Source organism: Abrus precatorius, unplaced genomic scaffold (assembly GCF_003935025.1).
Source record: "Abrus precatorius isolate BTA unplaced genomic scaffold, Abrus_2018 Scaffold10, whole genome shotgun sequence".
Taxonomy (NCBI): domain Eukaryota; kingdom Viridiplantae; phylum Streptophyta; class Magnoliopsida; order Fabales; family Fabaceae; genus Abrus; species Abrus precatorius.
In genome coordinates, this window is record NW_020874292.1 from 31,766,503 (window position 1) to 31,785,299 (window position 18,797).

The following is an 18,797-nucleotide window of genomic DNA, read 5'->3' on the forward strand; positions in this document are numbered from 1 at the left end:
GAATTCCAGCAGATCTTAAATACTTCTCTGACTTTGCCCTGGCATGGGTATTCTCATGGCAATACAGATATGGTAAGACAGAGAATGAAGACACTCTCCCTCTATTGCATAGGTATTCCTTTGTAAAATGGTGGAATCAATTCAATGCAGATCATGCCGGACCAGAAGGAGTTGCTGATTTTTGGGAAAAATCCCAAAATTATTAAATCTTGCTGACCCAGCAACATTCAATTCCTTAATCAGAAATCCAAAATTGCAGCATTCTTATCAGGATGCGACACCAAAGGAAAAATGAAGAAAAATTTCAAGATGTTCTCCTGTTATTGCAAAGCCAAGAAGAAGGAGAAACTTCTAACCAAGATGCCAATATTGAAGATAATCAGAATGAAGATGATTGTTCGGTATTGATATCCAAGATCTTTAATAACCGGTACTATAGTGATATAGTTCCAGTCACCAACCGGAACTGTAGAAATAGTACTTTAAAAATTTCTATATAAGGAGGCCTCGTCTATATTGTGAGGTACCCTTTCATTTAGCAACATAAGAGAGATTTAAGAGAGAGAAGCTCTGAGAGAAAAAACTTCTTGTAAGCCTTCTTCTTCTTTGAGATCTTTCAAATAAAATTTGCTGTTTCAAATTATTTTCCTCTCTTCTCCCTCTTAGCCGGTCCTGTTCGGACTACCGTCGCTCCGGCTTTCTTCTCTTCTCCCTCCACTAGATCTGTGTTGGTTATACCACCGTTCTAGTTTCTTTATGTTATAACTGTTTTACATACTGCACTTTTAAATTTCTGCATCTCATTTAGTAGTCCTGCTACTGCCTACTTTCCTTTCAGTCGTTTATTCTACCTTTATTGGGTTATCTGGTATCAGAGCCTGATGGGGAAGTAGGAATATAACTGTTAATTGTCTGTAACTATGTTCTTCTGGATCTGGACTTTAAATTCCTTTATGAAATTTCTGTAACCATGGTTTATAGGCTGGACAGCTGACAGGCCCTTCGGGTGAGATCAGTAATGATCGTCCCTGTCTGTAACAACGCCACGAACTAATGGTACTGAAATATTGCTTTTGTACAGTTCTTTGTTTTTAGAAAATCCTTTACTGGAAGTACAGCAGTTTTCTTCGTTCTTTTGAAAGGGCTGTAGCAGTAAGTCCCGTATGGTTGAAAGGGCAGTAAGGCTAATTTGACGATGCTGTATTCAAAAGAAACAAAAGAACATAAGAAGCTGGTGGCTATAGTAAAAGAATTTTCAGAAAATTAAAAAAAAAAAAAAAAAAAAAAAAAAAAAAAAAAAAAAGTCCACAAATAAACCAGATCTAGTTGGATTAGTTATAAACAATTAACAGATGTATTGTTACGGAACCAAATGAGGGTTATGAGCCAGATGGTTTATATCATGTCTAGACTTCTTACGCTCTTTCTCTCGCATTTCCTTTCGGTCTGGCTCCAGTTCCTCCTCCTCCTCTCCAACTAAAACCAATCCCTTTAATGACCAGGAGAATCATTCTCCTGAAATCACACCCAAACACAACCTCTTCGACGAAGAAGTTCGTTTTTGAAGAGATCAATCAAAGTATGGATGACTGGACTATTCCAGTCATTCCTCAGGACACATTATATGTTCCTGAAGACCAACCCAAGAAAAACAGTTCTGATTATATTATCAAGACTGTTGAAAATTAATATCCCTTTAGGGAAAGGTATAGGGGAAGAATTTTCATCTCCTGTCTAAATCTCTCTCCAATGACCATAAAAGAAAGTACAAGTACCTTCACATAGGATGTGTTCAGATTAGCAATTAAACCTTTTGATAGACATAGGCATAGATGCTGCTGTCTTAATTTGTCTCAGAGACATTCGTCATAATAAATTTTGAAATGATTCTCTCATAGGAACAGTTGAACACCAGTCTTGGTCAAGGTCCGATTTATTTTAACTGTTTTCCCAACAAAACTGTGAGTCTTATGGATGAACACATCCTAGACTCCTTATTTCTTAATATTTGCTTTCATGGGTTAGACATGAAAGAGGGATTTTCAAAAGTATAAAAACCTAATTCTAAAATCTTATTTTTGAAAGAGTATTAGAATTGATAGGTTTATAGAGGCTAACTAGCGTCCTATTTTTGTACAATAAATTTATTTTATAGTGCCTTCAAAATAATAAAAGTGCTCGAATTGTAATAATAGTTGAAATGCATTTAAAAAATGTGGTAATAAATGAACAACAGAAGTTGGAATTACTAAGAAGAAAAATAAAATTGCAGTAAAAGTAAAAGTGAAATTCAAAAAGAGAAGAAAGTCATTCCAAGAATTGAAATGAAAATAAAAATAATTATTTTCTTCCATGGTACAATACAGAGGACAAAAATGGCCAATGTTGAAATAAATCGTAACTGGGTCTGTTTACTTGCTTTCAATTCATTTCTTATATTTTTGAGTGCAATATGTTATGCTTTCTTCCCCCTAAAAAGTTGTTCATCCATAAAGTATTTTAAAAAAATTTAAAATATTTTTTGTTATGCATATTTATTTAATATTTGCAATATACGTTCAAAGATATATATTACAAATTTATCTATAATAACTTTTTATTATAAATTATAAATATAATATATTAATAACATTAAATATTTATATTTATAATTTTTTACATGTAAAAGTCCAATATTTATTTTATACTAGAAAAAATAAAAATTGAACACAATTAAATAATGTTTTTTTATCTTTTTATTTAAAATTAAATTAAAAAATAAAACCACATATAATTTTCACACTTTTTTAGACAATTTTAATCTTGGAAAGTATACCCATAAAAATTAGCTCTATTAAATGTGCTCTTTGAATGCACGAATACAGAGTTTGTTTGGAATTTGTGCTACAAATGATCTCATCCATTGATTTTGCTTTAAAATTTGTGTGAGGGGATCGGAATATGTTCCATATAAACTCGTGTATTAAGACACGCCAAGTTGCTTTGGAATCAATGCTTGTTTGCATTAATCAAAAAAATGATTTTGAAAATATTAAAGAATATTAATTTTAGCAGTAATTTAAGTAGTTAATAATAATAATAATAATATATTAAAAATTATTAATCATATTTTTATATTTTAATTGTAATAAATTTGTTTTTTTTAAAACTGACTACCCTTTTTTTAACTCAAATTTAAGAATTGAAAGTTAGCAAAATAAAAAAAATCACTTTTAATAAATCGAGCTTTGAAATTGATAAAATCAAACTTAAAAAATTAAAAGTGATATTTTTATTTATAAAAAACCACATATTATATTCAAAATCATATGATGAATTTCATTAATAATGTTTTTTAATAAAAGAAAACATTAACTTCAGCATTTAAGGCTAGATTTAATAATAATGATATAATTTAAGAAATTTTTTTTTATTATACTCTTATTTTTTAACATAATAAATATTTTATTTTCTTATTAAAAACTTACTGGATTTGAACTCAACTCTAAAGGTTAAATTTAAAAATAAAAAATTAAACATTTCATTTTTAATTTTAACAACATATCACAATACATATAAAAAAATTAAAATACACTATTATCCAATTATAAACTGCTATAATAATTACTTAAAAAGTCATATTTAAGATAATTTCTAATTAGTCTTCAATATAAAATACTGAAATTGCATGAAAAATCATAAGGGGTTTTATTTATGCATATTGAATCACAAAACTAGTGAGTCTTGGTACATACTGGGAGCAAAGAGGGCATGACCATAATTATGGGAAGGTGTTGTTAACCTTGCTAACAAGAAGCCTTACACCATATTTTGGCATTAACAACATTTTATAAACGGGGCAATGGCAATAGTTTGGTGAAAGAGAAAAGGAAAAGTTGGTGAGAAGAAGAGAGAGAACAATCTTGATTTCTAGCAATGCAAAGTTTTGGCCTAAGCAAATTCGGCTCCCAAGACCAAATGGTATGTAAGCTTGTGGATACTTACAAGCTGCTGAAACACCACTAGCAAACCTTTCTGGGTTAAACTCTCTAGCATCTGGTCCCCAGTTATCAGTGTCACGGTGCAATGAGGGTATGAACAACCACATGTTTATGCCTTTAGGTAGCACATGTTCACCTAACTTCATCTCAGCCAACACTTCCCTTGAGGCTGTAACTGCAGGCCCATAAAGCCGTAGACTCTCTTGAATCACCATTGTTAGCTGCATAGGATCACATTGGCATCAATTATTCAGATTCTTAGACACCCAATGTGAGAAGGTGCTTTTGTACTTTATTATTAAACATGTGTCATGCCAGCTTCCAGGATGTATATGTTGTCACATTTAACTTTCAATTATTGCTAGTCTACTTTCTTTTCATCTTCTCTATCATTTGGTGACATTGTTCTTCTGTGGGGCCATTGCGAAATTTTCCCCATTCAGATTTTTGAAAAGATAATGTCAAAAATTGTGTTACTAGTCTAACATATTCTTTCAAACATAATACATAATTCACTAAATAGAGTAAAACCCATTATATAAAAATGAGTATGGTTAACCAGTGTCTTTTAAGTCATTAATTAAAATTTAGTTATATAACAAGGTGACGTATACAGGGGACCGTGACTTTTGATGTCTTGGATCCCATGTAGCTAACAATTCCTCAACTAAGGACAGTGACAATACAGCAGATGAATTAAAGGTTAACATGTATTATACTTTGGATGAATGCTAAATTTTAGAGGGTAATGTTATTCCCACAACAGATTCTCACAATACCTTTTCGCAACAATTTTTTCATCTAACTTTCTCCATCACATTAATTATCTTATCGTGAGATGGAATCGTTGAAATAACATTACTCTTTCAGAAAAGGGGTGTTGTACTTACTGCTTTTAGCTTCCGAAGTTTGTCCATGTCATGAAAGGAATGAGGCAACATGTTACCGTAGGTTTCCATAATCTCGGATCTAACACGTTGTTGCCAATGAGGATGTAAGGCCAGCAGCATCAGTGTCCAACTAACAGCAATAGCACTGCTCTCAGAGCCTGCAAAGTAAATATTTTTGCATATGTCTAGAATCAACTGGTTCACATTATACCCTGCCTTGAAAATACCCTTTTCACCATTATTGGTGGCATTGGCAGCACCTTCTAGAATTATATTTAATAGATCCTTTTGATTCTCATTTGTGCTACTCTTTTGGTTTTCTGCTTCACGGTCCTTGATGACTTTCAGGATCAGTGAGTCCACCTCTTTCTGCAATTTCCATGTCTCTTTGTTTTCCTTGGTGGGAAGAAATCTGGGAATGCATACTGTATATCATTAATTTAGCACATGGTATAGTTAAGTATTGATTTTTGTAAGATAAAACTTAGGTGTAGTTCTCAAGTATTTTTTGTGTGTTATTTTTAATCAAAACTAGAGTTTCATCTAATTTTGATTAAAAATAATATCTAAAGAATTGTGCCTACGTTTTTTCCTTTCATGATATAGGTTTGACAAAAATTAAACATGGATATATATATATATATATATAACCTTATGTTTAGAAATCCAAATAGAATACTAGGCCTTGCAAGTGCAGATTGCATTGTGGCCAATTTTGCAAAAATTAAATTGCCTTGAGCATAGGAGCTGCCAAAACAAGCTTTTGAAATGACATCCGCTGTAAGAACTTTCAGATCTCCATCAATCACCAACTCTGCAATTCCCCCCTCACTTTCTCGTATATAGCTTTCCCATTTTCTGATAATTTCCATGGTAGATTCTTCCATTAAATCCACCATATTCTACAAGTTAAACCAAAACAAACACATTATACACAAATGTTTGCGAGGGATTTTTCATATGATATTTTACATGTATCATCTACGTAACATGAAGTTTTAATCCAATTAAAAATTTGAGAAGAAAATTATTCAATAAAAAATATGAAATGATGCATGTATATTATTACTTTATTAGGACAGTATGGGAGAATAGACCATATAATGTCAAACTTTAGACAAAATCGCGTTCAAATTTTATCTTTCTTCTAGTAGATATTGAATATGTGGGACTATTTAGTATCCATGATGAGAACCATAACCAGACACAAAATTTTAAATATGTTTACCATATATTTTGGTACGTATCAGCTATATAATATGAATTTTTAATCCAACAAAAGCTTTGGTAAGAACTTTATTTGATAAAAAATTGTTAAATGATATATAAATATATATATATATGTGGAAAGAATCTTCTTACACCAGTGTAAGTTTAAAAATTCTTACACTCAATCTAAATTTTTCATTTAACTTAAATTTAATGACTAGTAAAGTAATAAATTATAACCTGTTAAATTTAAGTTAAATGAAAAGTTCAGATTGAGTGTAAGAATTTTTAGACTTATATCAGTGTAAGAAAATCTTACCCTATATACTGTTAGATTTAAATTAAATGAAATGTTTAGATTAAGTGTAAAAGTTTTTAAATTTACACTGATGTAAGAAGATCCTTCTTCAATATATATATATACACACTCATGTACATATGCCGACCATACTAACCTTAATTTTGGTAAGGAAAAACTCAGGAGCAAGCAGATTCCTCTGGAAGGTCCAATGTACTCCATTAGCCCTAAGGATGCCTTCACCCAACATAGGCTTCAATGGTTTGGTTAGATATGAAGGCCTGCCTAGATCCAAGGACTTATGCAGGCCTATCCCTTTTATTAATTCGGGTATCCCCACATATAGATGCTGTTTGATTCCAGTGGAGTACAAGAATATTGAACCTGGTGATGATCATATATGCTCATAAAAACAGAAAAATCACATGCCCAAAATATATAGTAGTCAAACACAAAAACTTTATGGTGAAAAAAGGAAAACTCAAGATAGATTCAAATTATTTTGTAACATAATCAACAATCAAAGGAAAACCACAACAACAACAATAACCTTATCTCATTAGGTGAAGTCAACAACAATCAAAGGAAAACAAATTAAAAAAATGATATATAGTTGTGTTAATCACCAACAACACAAATCAGTAATTAATTTTCATGTACCATAGAGTTGCTTCCATTTATGGAAGTATGGGAAGAGGGAATGAAGCCAATCATCTAAGTTCTCAATAGACACAGGAGCTTGCTGATGGACTTGTTGCATCTCAGAAATGTTGCCAAAAGGAAAGGAAGGTTTTGGTCCCTTGATGCCTTGCTTCTGAAGCATTGATCTGATCCTTTGTGGCCTCAGCCAAAGCTTCTCATATATTATGATCATGCTGCATGCAACTATGAACACCATTGACCACCATATCTCTTTCACCACTCTCTCTGAAATTTGCCATTGGCCTTCAGCTTCCATCCTCACTCTCTCTGTCTCTTGCTCACTCACTTTATGTGATTAAGGTTCACGAAATGGGCAATGCCTGTCTCTACTTTTTATAGGAACAGATTGATTATGTTCAGATGTATACCATAATAACAAATCACTACGCAATTGTCATTTTAATTATTTAAAATAAATAGTATTAAATGGAAAATGTAAAGAATAATGCTCTATTTATATAATAAATCAATGTTTTAAAAATTAAACTTGATGCTGAACTAACAAGACTTGATTCATGGTGAAATTGGCTTACCAGTTGAAAATGTATGGTTGAACCAAGCAACGTTTTAAGTCAGAAATACAGGTTCACCAGTCTATTTAATATCGTTTTCAAAAATTGATACATCCTCCTAATTGATAATTGCTTAAAATCGATAATACTAAATGAAAAATATATTAAAGCCTGAAAATATTTAATGTTTTTATTTAAATAATAATAAAATATCATTAAAAAAGTTTTGGAGGAGAATATAATAGTATTCTTCATATATTGGACTTTAATATTTTTTATTAATACCTAATAGGAATAAATTTAATTAAATGAAAATGTCTTTAAATCATTTTAGTATATCAGGTTCATGCACCTAAACTATTTTTAGATATATGTTATGAATTTAATTATAATACATATGCTTATTAGATATCATCCTATAGATCTCAATTCATCCTTCAATTCACACGAGGGATAGACAGTAAAATATTACTCTTAAATATTATACTTTTCTATTAAAACATTTTACTTTCAATTTATTAAGCATTTCCCCTTGAGGATAATGGTTAACAAAATCGTTTAATGAAATCCTCCTAACATCTTAATATTTACTCAACAGATAGTAAAATATTAATTCTAAATGAAAAAAATATAGCATCTTGAGAATGAAAAATCATTAAAATCTTCTTTTACAAATTAAAAAGATTGATTATCTATTTATGTATTGGGTGCATTAATTAAGGTAACAAATTTTAAAAATATATTTAATTCCTCTTAATAAAATATATTTAATTTTCTTATTTTTATTATAAGTATTATGAAATTTCTTATTATACTCATTTTAAATTTTTTTTATGCAATAGGTGGAAAGAGAGAAGACAGAAAATGAGTTTTGAGATAATTATTAAGGCTAAAATTGAAGGAAAAAATTAATTCTACCTTAAAATTATAAGATGACTACTATTAAAAAAAATTGTTTCTCAAAATAAACTAAAAAAAATATTTTTCAGAGATAAAGAAATTTTTTTTTTTTTTTTATAAATAAGACTCAAACCAATATCTTCCAAAATCTTATATTTTAAAGATAAAAGAGGAGGCATAGTTAAAAAAGAAAGTGAAAAAGTTATTTCCAATAAACAGAAACATTAGCCCAAACCCCAATATATCACACAGCCCAAAAGTGGACCTCTAAGCCCAAAGAAAATTAAAACTCTAAACCATTTTCAGCATTTTCGCCAGCATCATATGTTGTCCAAAAATTTCTAACGAAAAAATCCCAGTACAATCAGATCAAATCAAATATAAAACAAAATTCTAAAAACAAAAAACAAAAATTATTAAAAAAAAGGAAAATTCTAACCATAAGAGAAAACATTAGGAGCATCGTCGTCGTCATCATCATCAATATCATAAGGTTTGATGCAAAAATCACATGCAGCAGTTTTTTGAACTGCATGAATCCCAAACATTAATATCTAGTTTTAGTTAAATAAAATAGTAATAGAAAAATGTGGTTAAAGAGAATGAACGGTGAAAGAAGAAAATGCACAACCTTATGAGGGTGGTTGGAGCATTGCATGCGATTATGTGCCAAAGATACACTTGAATGCATGAAGACCCTTATGTGAGTGTGGGATGAATTGATTCCAAAACCTAAGAAAAGGAGAATAAGATGGCAGAGAAGGGTACCTCAGACTCAGTTTCTGTTTCTCAGCTTCTTCCTTTTTCTTTTCTTAACCAGAAAATTTATGCATTGTTGGTGTGGAAATTGGACACTTCACTATATGGCACGATGAGCGAGGCAAATAAGATTTGTCCCTTACTCTGTCCTGAAACGATTAAATAAACTTTAAAATAATTGGACCACGATGCTGCAGTTTGTAATTAGTGTATTTTTTATATTTTTATTTAAGTGAAATTTTTTTGTTTAAGTAAAAAAAGCAAAAATGCATTAATTGCAGATAATAGTTACTACAGAAAATCCTCCTGTATATTAAAGAGTGTATTGAATGGGCAATTATGAAATTTAATTTTAATGTTTATAGATTTTTTTATATTTAAAATTCAATTTAAAGTCAGATAATTAATGTTCTAAAATTTTTATTTTAAGAATTAAGCTTTTAATTAAATTTAGTATGGATTTTTTAATTCAATATAAAAATTGTAATTAATTTAAATATAACTTTTAAGATAAAATTAATATATGTTTATGAAAATTGAACATAATTTTATTTTCATAAAATTACATTACAGTGAAGTATATGCAATTATGTGAACATATAATGCAAAATTGACCATGTTTTAAATATTTGTTTGATTTAAAGTTGAATAAAAATAATTTTTATAAAATTAAACTGTTAAATATTTTTTATATATATGCATAAAATAATCCAAATTATATATTTATAAAAAATATATTTTTATTAAAATTTATAAGATTTAATTCTTTAATTATAAAACAAACAAGTCTTAAATTATAGGATTAAAATTATTAATATACAAAAGAAATATTTATATTAAAGGGAAAATGATTATACACATAAGTAAAAAAAAATTATTATACATAATTTTATAGTTTTTGGTAATTTATATAATTCATTCCAAATAAACTATTTTAAAATTATTAATATAAATAGACAATAATTAAAAAAGGATGGGAATAATTATACAGATAATAAAACATTGTTTAATTGACTTACTAAGATTAAGGTGGCTTTAACTATTAGAAATTTTTTTGTCTAGCCCAAAGATCAATGCAATGGAATGCTATTCCTAGACATAATTCAATACCTTTGTGCATGAAATTATGAAATATATTAAGGCTAGTTTGTTAACTTCTGTATTTAGATTAACTGTTTAAGGTTTAGGATTTAGAATATTAAAGTTATAAAAAATACAATAAATATTTTTTAATATAATTTTATTATTATTAATTGTTTATTAGGACCGAGGGGCAAACATGGAAATAAGTATATGTGATTTATGAATATGTTATGTGTGACTAATGAAATTGTGTTTCCTTCCAAGACTAATAGAGCTATTTGTTTTATTGGGTTTTTTTTTTTTTGAAATATTTATTTTGGGAAAGAGGTATATACTTTTCTTAGGAATATGTTAAGTACTTGGGAGTTGTATTTTGGGATGAAAAAGAGAGGAGATAAAATAGCTTTATTTCAAATTAAAAAATTCTACAATATTTATTAAACTATATAACATATTAATATATTAAATTTATATTAATGTATTTTTAAAAAATTATGAAATTACAAAATTATTGGCAATATGAGTTTTTTGCTTTTTTTTTTTTACTAAGGTATTGTTTGGTTCAAATGAAAGTAGAAGAAAATTTTAATAAAAGAGAAAGATATCTTATTTAATCGCAAGCGAGGAGATGAAAAAAAAAATAAATTTATTATTGTATATTAAAATGATTTTAAATATGCATATTAAGATAAAGATAATTTTGTTCAATTTATTTAAAAATTTCTTTCTCATCTAATTTTTTATTTTTTTTACTTTTGGAAGAAAATCGAAGTTAAGTAAAAAAAAAACATAAAATACTCTAAAAATTCCTCTGCTCACCTTCATTTTCCTCCGACTAAACTAAGTAAAACATAGTTACCTAGCATATCCTTAATTGAAAGTTACTTTTGGTTTTTAGTTTGTATTTTGAATGCAGAACTATCAAAAACAAAGAGAGGACTTTTGTCCTTCATTTTACAAATTTGTCAATCACGCTGTTAATCAGGAATCAGTGCAGAGAGTCATCAACAGCGGATTGAATTTCAAAATTCACATAATCTTAATCAGGATATGCTACAAATTGAGAAGGGCTAGAGCTGAATGAACTTCTGAATGAGAAATCAGATGATTGTCCCATTGAACTTTTACAATATGCTACAGCTGCCTGAATGGAGTTCTCACCACTAGTGCATAGTGAAAATCCTTCATGAGTTGGTGTGGTGTTACAAGAACTTGACCCACTTCCCCTTTTTGATATGCTACCTTTTTGAGCAATGCTCATTCCCATGGCATTGAATATACCTCTAAGTGCTCCCAAATCCATCTCCATCACCCCACTGGATTTTTTACTGCTTCTAAAATAGCCACATATGTTATCATGCCCCAAATCCCATTGCTTGCTGCTCTTCCTTCTTTTATCTCTGTTCTTTGTAGTGCACCTTCCATTTGAGGGATTGACCAACCCCTTTTGATAGCAATGAAAAAAAGTCTTGGACTTTTTGCTTGACTTGTGTCCATTGTTGACTTGGCAGGGTTGTCTTGGTTTCACAAGTGATGCTAATAGTGCCCCAATCTTTATACCTCTAATCTTGATCAACAAGTTCATCATAAACCCATTTGTTGTTGTCGTCAAGCTTGGTTGTTTACTAGTGCTGTAAAAATATAAAATTTGATTATTGGAATTAAGAGACCCCACAATTATGTAGGCTTAAGGTTGTAACTCGAGGATATGCATGTGTAAAGTAATCATGAAAGAACACATGATCATTGATTCATTATTATGAAAATACTAACCACAAAGTTTATATATATATATATATATATATTTGTTATCAAATTAAACCGTGATCTTTGTTAGTCAAATTTTGCATTGAGTTGTCAAATAAGATAGAAGACTTAAAAACAAATTTGTCATGTATATATATCAAATTTCACTACAAATAAAACACATGGCGAACACACATGTTGCTTTTGGAATAATTGATGAGCATTAATTAAAAATAGCTTGAGCTTATTGCATAGGGATTAAGATAAGAACTTGCAATTTAAACTATTTTGTTCACTTTCGGAACACCATTATGTTCTGTCTAAGAACATGTGATTAGTATACTTACCTAGTACATAGCACGTCAACGTTGTCATAGATCACATGGGTTGCACTCAATATTTTTGTTTGTATATCTGGTTGAGGAATTGCCTGTATCACTGTTGGATCCAATGATACACTGTCATCAGCAGAACAACTCATTGATATTAAAGGGACCTCAACTGCATCTACCTTTGGCACTGAAGCGTGAACCCTTACACTTTCTTTTTTATCATCTGAATGGGATACAGAAATGGTTGACGAAATCGATATGCGCAATTGGTACTCTTTGCATTCCCCATCATCATCATCATCATCATCATCATCTATGGAACTCCCCTTGATGCTGCTGCTCTTGTTCTGATCATGATTGTAACATGTGGGTGCAGTATCAAGTTCTATTTCAATGTACGAATCAGCTTCATCACTGCAATCAGTGTCTTCTAGGATTTCAGCTACACATTCCTCCATGGCTGGATGCGGAAAGTATAATTATTTCTTCAGATAATTTGAGGATCTGCAATTACAAGTCTGCATAGCTCAGATATCACCACCATGTGTGGTCATTGGTCAACAATCATAGCTAAGAATAACTAGTTGTTGGGTCTTTATTACTAAGTACTCCATAGATGGTGCTGTATATATATTAGTGTCCTGGAATAATTAATTAGCAATTTGGGTGCAAATAAATAAGTTAGCGGTGGATTTTATATTAAACAATTTTTTTAACGTGTACTCAAAGATACTTAATAAAAATTATATATAATTAATTTTTATTAAAAATCATATAATATTATAAATTTGATATATTATACGTTAAAAATAGTAAATAATTGCAGATTAATTTGCCGTACGTACGTGCTCCCAATATGGTATTACATATGGAGCATCTTAGAAGGTGCCAATAACAAAGTACAAGATCATATATTCACACTCGTCAAGTTATATTCCAAACATCAATAGTTCAGTCACGGACTCACCCAAACTTCACTGTTTTTCCACTTTTGCTTCATAAAGAAGGATAAATCTCCCTAAATTCAGCTCCTTCTTACTAAAGTTTCATTTTTAAATACAATATATACATCAATAAAATAATTATACTTAAGAGTTCGGTACATGTAAGAGTTTTAAAATTTGAATTTTATTTTCATAATTTTTAAAAAAATATAGTTCTTATTTTTTCTTCTGTATTTTATTTTTATTTTCTCTAACTGACGTAATTTATAAAAATAATTTTAGATGTTAGTTTTTTTTTTTTTTTATTGAACATGAAAAGAGAGAAATTCATATAAGCTAAATACATATTTACCATCGATTTATTTTAGTGGTAAAAAAATTTTAAAAATTGCATAAAATAAGATGAGAGAAAATTTTAATTTTTTGTTTTAAATTTTTTTATAATTTTTGTTTTTTGATTTTTTTTATATATTTTTTTAATGAATTAAACTGGATATTTCACCGGTGTAATGGAAAACTCACAGAAAAATATGATGATAAATTTAATTTAAAAATCATTTTAGCATTGAATTATTTGCAGGCTACGCAATAGAAAGCATGAGTATAAAATCAAAACAAATAAAAGGGACAAGTAAAACTGATCAAACAATAAAATTAAAATGTTTATTTTGTAGCGATTCAAATAAATAATATTTTTTTACGTAAGGTGTTTTCTATAAATAACATTTTATTGACCTCAATTTTTTTGTTTTTACCATGAAAGATGAATTATCAAATTAATGAAAGCCTAGTGAGACTAAAAATTTGAATAAAAAACATTATATTTAGTTGAAAGAGAAACAAATATCTACACTTCGAACTAAAATTTGCTAGAAAAGCTACCCTTTGAAGACTATTAATGATTCAGCATCTCTCCATGCGATCCAACACAAACAATGTGACATTTTAAAATTGTTTAAAGTCTCTTGAAACAATTTATTAATTTTTATAAGACAGTTTATCAATTCGTTAGGCATAAAATTGGCTAATCATATAAAATTTTATGAACTGGTGTTTTTATAATGATAAGAGCTACAGTGACTAATAGTAAAAAAAAAATTATTCTATAAATTTTATTCAAAATAAGTCGATCTATTAAGGGGCGATTAATTTAAGTATTACATGTGTAAAGTATTGAGTTAATTTTTTACATATAAAAAAAATTGTTAAGAAATTACTTGAGAAGAAAAGTTTTAGAGTGAAAGAAAAAGGAGGACAAATTTTGTATTTTAAATAAATATATTTAAAATCAAAGGTATAAAATAATATATTGACATAAACTTAATATATTTATCATGTATTTACTATTATAAATTATATATAATTATTTTAATTAAAAATTATAAATATTTCATTCTCTCCTTTTCCTTCAAGAATTTCCTTTCAAATATACCTAAAAGAATTAGTCATGTTGTAGATGTTTTTAATTTGAATGAAACTACTTTCAATAAAAAAAAAAATACTTATAAAATAGTATTTAAGCTGTTAATAAGGAACAAAATTTAATTATTGAAGAAGTTTTAGAGAAAATAAGAAATAAAATTCTGTTTTACAAAAAAAGTTTTTTTTAATTGTAAAACTGTAACTTTGTTTTATTCTATTTTATTTTCAAATATTTATAGAAGTAATAAAATAAATTTACCATTTTTATAAATTCTTAAAAAAATAAAAATTTAATTAAAATACACTGACATTATAATATTTTTATATTTTCATTTAATAACATATTGTGATATAAGTAAAAATTATTTCTTTGTACAATAACTAATATAAAAATCATATTACGATGTATTTTAATTAATTAACAGTATAAAAAGACAGTATATCAAAATTAAACTCTAAAAATAAAATAATAATTTTATAATTAAAAAATAAATAAATATAATTTTTCAAAATTGAACACTCTCAAAATAAAAAAAAATGTTACTTTGAAGTTGAATTAATAATACAATTAGATTAATATAGTTAAAAAAATATTTTGGATATAATGTTTGAGGCACCCAGCATTTTCGTATAGACAAAGGAAACCTTGTGTTCTGTGTTGTGTGTTCTGAGTTCTGACTGTGATATCGATTCACATGAACGAGAGATTTAAGGAAGAAAAAGATATTTTGAGAATATGAGAATAACGGGCTTTCAGGATTCTATTCCCATGACAACTCCTTTGAAACCACCATGTTTGGATTTAGTGGATTCTATTCATCTGCTTCCTACTACTATATATTATAATATCAAGTTTCAACTTGGATTAAAGTCCACCCAACTAATTAATCCCTTTTGTCTCTCTTATTATTATTATTTTATACCACTAATTTTCTTTAGTAAATAAAACCTTATTCGAAAGCTAGCAGTTTCTTTTTATACCTGTGTGAAGAAGTATGTTTTAATAAAATAATCGCATGGATTAGAGGTGACCCACTTAAAATTATGGATTAGAGTTCTATACCCATAAGCTCGTATGCGTCGCTTTGATCCATCAAAACATGACTATTTATTAATAATTTTATATTATTATTAATATTAAAATATTATTTTATTGATTTTATTAAATTTTTATATTAATTTTAGATAAATCAGTCTCTCAACTTACCAGCTTGTCAACTTATTTTATATATATTTTAATCTGTTAATCTTTGATGAGTAGCCTGTTAATTCACTTTTAAATAAATTAGAGTTATTAGTCATTTTTTTGTGTCTAATATATTTTATTATTTTAATATATTTATTTAATTTCAGGTTAATATAAAACTATTTGTGTTTCATATCTAAATAAGTTTTAATTAAACATAAAATTAAATAAAAAATAAAAACAGAGCAATATAATTTTAGACTTTTTTACCATAATAAAATAAAATAAAATCAAAATTACATAAATGTCATATACTAAAAGAAGTACATAAATATCCTATTTAACATTTAAAAAAATGATTTAAATTATTTTTTAAAATAAAAAATTATTTGAATTAATTTCAGTTTGCTGTACATTTGCATTGTATTTATTTTTATAAAAATCAATTATAATTGATTGCAGTTATTCTTTTTATTATATGAAAGTTGATTTAAATCGACTTTGTTTAAAGAAGAAGTTGACTTGAATCAACTTCAATATAAAAAGAATGTCAACTTTAATCAATTTTAATACAAAAAGAAAATTAACTTGAATCGACTTTAGTATAAGAGAAGTCGACTTAAATAAACTTTGATAAAAGAAAAGGTTCAACTTTAATTGACATATAAGTAATGTAATTTGGTGATTGAATTAAACTAAGTCATAATATCAGTATTTGATATGAAAGGTAAATTTAATTAATATTATTTAAATGTATAAATTCTATTAAAATAAATAAATAAATTATTACAATTCGAATTAACAATTAAAACTTTTAAAATATAATTAACACTTACTAAATTTAAATTTATTCTAATTCACTAAGTTATAGTTTAAATGTTTATTTGTTTAAAATTATAATTGTTTAATTTATTGTAATAAATAGTAAAAATCTTAATATAAAATACACTAACAGTTTTATAATCTACATTTGATTAAATATGTAACAGACGTTTATACAATACATGTAACAGTCATTTTAATTAGATAACTAAATATTTAATGATAAATTAAATTCAAATTTTTTAGATAAAATTAAATAAATATTTTAAATATTTACACGACAATTCACTCGCAATATGATTAATAAAATTAAATCGATTTAAATTATTATTAGTCTATATTGTAGTTTCATTATATTTCTTTTTCTTTTTCTTTCTTTCTGTCGATTCTTTTTAAAGATATTTGTTCTTTTTAGGATAGTCATGGCGGATAAGTATTACATCCAAATTAATTGAAGTTGACTTTTTTTTTACATTAAAGTCAATTTAAATTAATTTTTATGTAACAAAAAAACAATCACAAATAATTAAAATTGAATTCTATAAAAGCTAATATGACATAGTACACAATAAATTGAAATTATTCAAATTGTTTTTCATTTAAAAAAATTAATTTAAACTATTTTTTTAAATGTTAAACAGTATTTGTATATAATTCTTTTTATTAGAGGATATTTATATAATTTTAATTTTATTTTATTATGATAAAAAAGCCATAATTTTATGATTCGAAGACTTTTACCATAATTAAAAGTTGAATTGAAAACAGTGGCAAAATGAGGTATAACGTAAACAAAATGCTTGAAAAGAAAAGTTGAAAATGATGGTAACAATTACATAACATTTATGGAGAGATTACTTGTAGCTAGCGAGAAAATCTCCACAAAAAGGAAACAGAACAGGAGCAAAGCAACTGGTGCAAAATTGAACATCATGATCCAGCACCAGAAGCATTGAATCAAACCCGTAAGTACCCGAAAAATTAACGAACTAACAAGTGTAATGACATTGACTATCGTAAAATTACAACGAATTAAGAAGTTCGGACAACAGTTGTGCGCATCATTTCCTTAAACTCACAAAAATCGACACGACCGTCGTGGTTGGTATCAACAGATCCAATCATCTTCTGAACATTGTCGATTAAATTCCCCTCAGCGAGACCAAGCTTCCCCAACACAACCTGCAATTCCTTCGCCGAAATGTAACCGTCACCGTCTTCATCGAATACCTTGAACGCTTCCCACAGATCGGATTCGTGTTGAGCCTCTTCCTCGTTTTCCACGAAGCCGAAATACGTGTCGCCAAGGGATTCGTGGAGCACCACGAAATCCTCGTACACGAGTCCCTCGTTGCCTGGCTTTATGTAGGACCTAGTCATAGACTCCAGCTCCGCCACGTCAGCTTCCAGGCCTAACAGACTCAGCGCCTGGCTTATTTCCGTTACCGTTATCATGGAATCTCCGTTTTTGTCGAACATGTCGAAGATGCGACGGAGGCGGAGCGAGTTGAGGCTGGGGCAGCGAAGACGGAACGACGGTGACGGAGACGTATGTGCGAGTTTGTGTTGTCCCATTACCATGCCACACCGCACCCTCGGGCGCGTGATGTAGAAGCGCTTTTGGAAAATAAGAGGGAGGGATGGGTGGGAACTGGTAATGGGAAATTGCAAGTGTTGTCGTTGTAGTCGATTAATAGATTTTGGTTTGGCTTTGCAAAAGCAGAAAATGGTAAGGACTCACCAAAACCAACAATTTTCCTTAATTTTCTTCCTTTGTGTCTGTGTTTTGTGCTATATTATGTGAGACTATGCGTGTTCGGTGGCCCGCCAAAGGGGACTTCCTTCCTTTCCGCTTCATCTTGTTCATAACACTTTTTTTTTATTTTATAGATTTTTCTTTTCATGCAGTCTATGTAAAATTTTATTTTATCAACTAATTAATCAATTTCATTTTTACTCATATACCACTATATGATTGAATGGCTGTTTAAAAGGATTAAAGAAATGAGTTT

At 28.3% G+C, this 18,797-nt stretch overlaps 3 protein-coding genes across 3 annotated transcripts; all 3 read right to left on the reverse strand.

The window, feature by feature from the left end:
• Positions 1-3,685: 3,685 nt before the first annotated feature.
• Positions 3,686-9,275, reverse strand: LOC113852600 (cytochrome P450 714A1-like). The gene is made up of 6 exons (XM_027482915.1): positions 9,260-9,275; positions 7,038-7,408; positions 6,535-6,761; positions 5,522-5,772; positions 4,871-5,282; positions 3,686-4,201 (listed from the first exon to the last, which is right to left on the reverse strand). Exons 2-6 carry the CDS (start codon positions 7,333-7,335, stop codon positions 3,761-3,763), a joined length of 1,629 nt encoding a protein of 542 aa, XP_027338716.1. The 5' UTR covers positions 7,336-7,408; positions 9,260-9,275; the 3' UTR covers positions 3,686-3,760.
• Positions 9,276-11,372: 2,097 nt separating this feature from the next.
• LOC113852294 lies at positions 11,373-12,869 on the reverse strand. The gene is made up of 2 exons (XM_027482529.1): positions 12,427-12,869; positions 11,373-11,958 (listed from the first exon to the last, which is right to left on the reverse strand). The coding sequence occupies exons 1-2, from the start codon at positions 12,867-12,869 to the stop codon at positions 11,373-11,375; spliced, it is 1,029 nt and encodes a 342-aa protein (XP_027338330.1).
• A 4,726-nt stretch (positions 12,870-17,595) lies between these two features.
• On the reverse strand, positions 17,596-18,548 carry LOC113853075 (calcium-binding protein CAST). The gene has a single exon (XM_027483528.1). The coding sequence runs from the start codon at positions 18,364-18,366 to the stop codon at positions 17,818-17,820; it is 549 nt and encodes a 182-aa protein (XP_027339329.1). The 5' UTR covers positions 18,367-18,548; the 3' UTR covers positions 17,596-17,817.
• Positions 18,549-18,797: the final 249 nt, after the last annotated feature.

Excerpts from the sequence above, each read along its gene's own strand:
- LOC113852600 (XM_027482915.1), bottom strand. The coding sequence starts at position 7,335 with ATGGAAGCTGAAGGCCAATGGCAAATTTCAGAGAGAGTGGTGAAAGAG. Across the intron at positions 6,762-7,037 it reads TAAATGGAAGCAACTCTATG|GTTCAATATTCTTGTACTCC; the intron begins GTACATGAAAAT and ends GATCATCACCAG. Across the intron at positions 5,773-6,534 it reads TTTTCCTTACCAAAATTAAG|AATATGGTGGATTTAATGGA; the intron begins GTTAGTATGGTC and ends TTTAACTTGTAG.
- LOC113852294 (XM_027482529.1), bottom strand. The coding sequence starts at position 12,869 with ATGGAGGAATGTGTAGCTGAAATCCTAGAAGACACTGATTGCAGTGAT. Across the intron at positions 11,959-12,426 it reads GTTGACGTGCTATGTACTAG|TAAACAACCAAGCTTGACGA; the intron begins GTAAGTATACTA and ends TTACAGCACTAG.
- LOC113853075 (XM_027483528.1), bottom strand. The coding sequence starts at position 18,366 with ATGGTAATGGGACAACACAAACTCGCACATACGTCTCCGTCACCGTCG.